This window comes from Eurypyga helias, unplaced genomic scaffold (assembly GCF_000690775.1).
Source record: "Eurypyga helias isolate BGI_N326 unplaced genomic scaffold, ASM69077v1 scaffold18409, whole genome shotgun sequence".
NCBI classification, from domain to species: Eukaryota; Metazoa; Chordata; class Aves; order Eurypygiformes; family Eurypygidae; genus Eurypyga; species Eurypyga helias.
Window position 1 is genome coordinate 738 of NW_010272922.1, and position 1,868 is coordinate 2,605.

General features: G+C 36.0%; 1 protein-coding gene across 1 annotated transcript in view; it reads right to left on the minus strand.

Annotated features, from left to right (window-relative positions):
• Positions 1–662: 662 nt before the first annotated feature.
• LARP4B (La ribonucleoprotein domain family, member 4B) overlaps positions 663–1,868 on the minus strand; it is a gene marked incomplete at its 3' end in the record, with an annotated part of 26,053 nt that continues 24,847 nt past the window's right edge. The window contains exon 12 of the mRNA XM_010159305.1: positions 663–708. Coding sequence (XP_010157607.1) covers positions 663–708 — 46 coding nt within the window. The remainder of the gene's footprint in view (positions 709–1,868) is intronic.

Consider the following 1,868-nt stretch of genomic DNA (forward strand, 5'->3'; position numbering starts at 1 on the left):
GAGATAATCCAGTTCGACTTTATGAACATGTCAAGCGTGGCAAAAGTGAATTGCCGAGAAGCATCTGGTTTTGTCAAATCAAATCTTAAGCCCTACAAAAAAAATTAAACTTTTCTACACAATGTCTAGTCCAGCCTTTTCAAATTTCAAAGCTATCAAGGTATTCACACTGAAGTTCACCAAAACGGTAATATTTCCAACAGCGATACCGTACCCTTACCAAGTGGTACTTGGAGTGGCATTTAACAGAGCTGACCACTTGCTAACTAACATTCTAGATATACAGCATGACACATAGATCTATAAAACATTGGCATCTAAACTAATGACAAGCAAATATCAAGTGTTTTGAACCGTGGCTTAGTTATTCAGCTATCCCTGAACATGAACACTGGTGTGCTGACACAGTAACACTAAGATGGAACTTTTTTGCTACTATGAAAAGAGTAATGTTAACTTTTTCCTGACTTCTGCATTAACTGACAAACTTCTCTGATACCCAAATGCAGTAAACGTGTGACTAATGAGCTGCTGCCTTCAGTCAGCTATGACATAAAATTGCTTATGCAAGAACTTATCTCACCTGCTACTCCACATAACATCCACACTACTGCCTTGTTACCCTACTTTTATTATAGGTGAATATGATCATGAACACTCACTGTAAACTTGTCCTCTCTTTTCTTTCGGTAGCCATATGAGTTTTTCCTAAGGGAAAAAAAGCAGTTATCAGAACTTTGCCCATAAAGGAATAGAAGGCAGCTGGTGAAAACAGAAGAAATGAATTCATATTTCTATTTCATCCTATTCATCTTCATTCTAGACAGGTTATTAAACGAAACGTTTTAGGGAAAAAATGTCTCGCAAGCTCTAATTACATTAAAAAAGGTACAGATACTATACAAGTCAGCATAAAAATACATTAGTTACAAATAATTCCTGCATTAAAAGCACCTCAGTGCTAATTACATATAAGGCTTAGACAAAACCTTTTAATAGCCAAAGTAAAGGCTTTAAGGTTTGGGTTTTTTTATTTTGATACCTATGCAACTTTTGAAAAATGGCTATTTTCAGTTCAGGTAAATTCCCTCCACAATATCCACTGCTTCTCCCACAGTCCTGCTTCAACTAAAGCCCCTCCATGCAGCAGTTAAGAATGTGCAATACCTTATAACTCACTTTCAATGAGTTTCCTAAGTTTTCTGTTTGGCCTTTAAAATTCTAAGTTTATGCAATACCAAACCATCATAATATAAACCTAAATACTGACTATTCCTGTACATTTTTGTAGTCTATAGTTTGACCAATCTTGTTTCTTACGTCCCCAACCATGCTTTCATCCACTAGTTACAACACCATTAGGGAAATCAGATTTAGAAAATTACAATCCTTGCACAAAAAGCCCACTTAATTTTGCAGTGACACAATACAAGTCTAAGACAGGATCATCTGCAAAAGACTCGAGTTTTCTTCCAATTCAGTTAAGTCACTCAAAATGTGATTTACTTGGAGATACAAACACAGCCATCATTAAACAAAGCTGCCCCGTACTTTTATAGAGCACTTACTAGAACTGTACTGTATTAAAAAAAAAATAAGCCTGCTAAATTCTCATAATATTGGTGTCACCACCAGTTTTCAGCTTCCCAGGTATGGGGATTTTTTTTTGTTAGTTTGGTTGCCTTTTTTTTTTTTTAACTGCAACAATAGTTTTCTTATTTGCATGTAAACCTCCTTCCTCCCTCCATACCAATCCATCACCTTTGTTGTTGTACATGTCTAATTTGGGCAAAATTCTGGTCTTTCAATGAGCACTAGTAGTAGTAGTTGAAGTGCACAATCTACACCTGCTGACAAATGGAATGGGT